Genomic DNA, 2442 nt, shown 5'->3' with positions numbered 1-2442 from the left:
TAGGTGGGCCTTAGGCCCACCAGAGGGGTGCGCCACCCCCTCCTCCCCATCTAGCCGCCACAAACCCCATCTGGGAGGGTTGCCGCACCCCCTAGGGTGGGAACCCTAGGGGTGGCACCCCCTCTCCCCTTCCCCTATATATAGTGGGCACTTTTGGCCTTTGGAGGACACAGTTTTCCCTCTCCCTCGGCGCAGCCCTGCACTTCTTCCTCCTCCTCTCTGCCGGCGCTTGGCGAAGCCCTGCCGGGAGACCTCGTCTCTCCACCAACACCACGCCGTCGTGTTGCTGGTCTTCTTCCCAACCTCTCCCTCCTCCTTGCTGGATCAAGGTGCGGGAGACGTCACCGGGCTCCACGTGTGTTGAACGCGGAGGTGCCGTTGTTCGGCACTAGATCGGAATCGCTGCGAGTACGACTCCATCAACCGCGTTCTAGCAACGCTTCCGCTTAGCGATCTTCAAAGGTACGAAGATGCTCTTACCCCTCTCTCGTTGCTGGTCTCTCCATAGGAAGATCTGAACATGCGTAGGGAAATTTTTGAATTTATGCTACGTTCCCCAACAAATGAGTCTTCATTCAATACAATTATAGCATGGATAATAAACAATTATCTTTATACAGGAATTATAATAATAACTATATTTATTATTGCCTCTAGGGCATAATTCCAACACTGACGGTGAGCCATTGCATCATTCCCTACAAGCTGTTTGGAAAATTGGCTACCAAAACAGGCCTAACTTGTTATCTTTGAACATGTAAACACAGCTCACTGGTTTCAATCATGGATATGGCCCGTAACCTGCTTTATAATCTAAATCCAAGACATATATAAAAAACATGGAAGTTTGTCATACTACACAACGACTTTGTGTCTAGTTTGGTTATTATGCAGCCATAACAGGTTTTTCCCATGTAGGAGTAGCATACGACCACATTTGGAACGAGCTATATGTATGCAATCGTACTGAACATGGAGTTGCTGATAGTAAAAGCAGAGCGATTTTATCCATGGACCGGTGACCATGATGCTAAATCTCACCTTGAACCTTGTCATGTGCGTGAGTTGGAAAACCAAGCAATCACCATCGGCGAGGCCATGGTGGACGACGAACCCTCTCCACTCCTTCCTGAGGAAGTGGTGTCTAGCATTGTACACCATGTGGAACTCGTCATCCGCCTCATCCACCACGACGACCGCCTCGTCGTGCGCCGGGAGATACTTGATGAAGTCCTTGGGGATTGCCTGTCACAACACAACACAATGCATATACATAACCCAGCAAATCAATCAACATCCAATCCGATCCAAGAAGCACATCCAGTGCAACAAGTTCTCTTGCTAAAAAAATACCATTGCGAATGACTTGCTCGCGCAGTCGTGGGTGATGGGCTTGACGAAGGCCGGCCAGCGGATGTCGTGAATCTGGCGCTGGAGCTCCTCCGCCTTTTGTTTGGCGGCGGCATGTGCCTCGTACCCTCCACGGTAGTCGCGACGCTTTGCGCCCGCGAGGTAGTCAGGCTGCTCCGGGAGGGTGGCGACGCGGCCGGACCGCCGGAGCTTGCCGGGGCCCGGGGCCTTGGGCTTCTGCGGCACCAGACATTATAAGTAGGGGAGAAAAGGAGATGGAAGACCGGAGGCAAGGAAGAAGAAGGGAGAGGATCTGACGAACCAACCTGGACTTGTGCTTGGGCTTGGGCCTGGCGGCGGCCTCGCGGACGGCGGCGGAAAGGTGGTGCAGGTGGAGCTCCTCGACCTTCCGCTGGTTCTCCTCGATCTGCCTCCAGCGCTGCTCCTCGTACGAGTTTGATTCTGACATTTTCCCCGATTCTGCGTCCTCCCCTCCGGTGCTACTTTGCTTGGGGAGCAGTCGGTTTGCCCGTTTAGCACGCCCATCCCGCCGCGAAGAACTCGCCCAAGAAACACCCAGAATCGCGGGGCGCGGGAGGGGGGAGATGTACCGGAACCCGAGGTGGCGCCTGCTGCTCCGGCCGCGTCTCCTCCTCGTCGAGATCCATGGACAACAGCAACTCGAGCCCTCCCTCGTCCTCCTCCCTTTTCCGGTGCCTGGAGAGCAGAGGAGGAGAGGGTTTATTTGGGGGTACTCTGCGTCCATTGGGGTGGGACACTGCGGCGTGGGGGCGTGATGCGGCTGCGCGAGAGGAGCGAGGCGGCGGCGGCAGTGCCGAGCGGCGTGGGGGCGTGATGCGGCTGCGCGAGAGGAGCGGGGCGGCAGCGACAGTGCCAAGCGGCGCGGGGGCGTGATGCGGCTGCGCGAGAGGAGCGGTTTGCACGAGTGCGGGATGGGGTCGGGGAGTGCGGGATGCCGTCGTGGGTTTTCCTGATTCGATTGGAGAATGAGGAAGGTGGAGGGACAAGCGAACGAGAGGTCGAACCATCGCTCTGGTCGAACCATCACGACGGCAGATCCCCTTTAATAGT

At 56.1% G+C, this 2442-nt stretch overlaps 1 protein-coding gene across 1 annotated transcript; it reads right to left on the bottom strand.

The window, feature by feature from the left end:
* Positions 1-781: 781 nt before the first annotated feature.
* Positions 782-1839, bottom strand: LOC123397222 (B3 domain-containing protein Os06g0194400-like). The gene is made up of 5 exons (XM_045091856.1): positions 1673-1839; positions 1354-1587; positions 1042-1245; positions 930-981; positions 782-813 (listed from the first exon to the last, which is right to left on the bottom strand). The coding sequence occupies exons 1-5, from the start codon at positions 1817-1819 to the stop codon at positions 782-784; spliced, it is 669 nt and encodes a 222-aa protein (XP_044947791.1). The 5' UTR covers positions 1820-1839.
* Between the last annotated feature and the right edge of the window lie 603 nt (positions 1840-2442).

The sequence above is a fragment of the Hordeum vulgare genome, chromosome 5H (assembly GCF_904849725.1).
Source record: "Hordeum vulgare subsp. vulgare chromosome 5H, MorexV3_pseudomolecules_assembly, whole genome shotgun sequence".
NCBI lineage: Eukaryota > Viridiplantae > Streptophyta > Magnoliopsida > Poales > Poaceae > Hordeum > Hordeum vulgare.
Note: the sequence above shows the minus strand (reverse complement) of the source record. Positions and strands in the feature narration are given on the sequence as shown.

Excerpts from the sequence above, each read along its gene's own strand:
- LOC123397222 (XM_045091856.1), bottom strand. The coding sequence starts at position 1,819 with ATGTCAGAATCAAACTCGTACGAGGAGCAGCGCTGGAGGCAGATCGAG. Across the intron at positions 1,246-1,353 it reads CGAGCAAGTCATTCGCAATG|GCAATCCCCAAGGACTTCAT; the intron begins GTATTTTTTTAG and ends GTGTTGTGACAG. Across the intron at positions 814-929 it reads AGCTCGTTCCAAATGTGGTC|ATTATAAAGCAGGTTACGGG; the intron begins GTATGCTACTCC and ends TCTTGGATTTAG.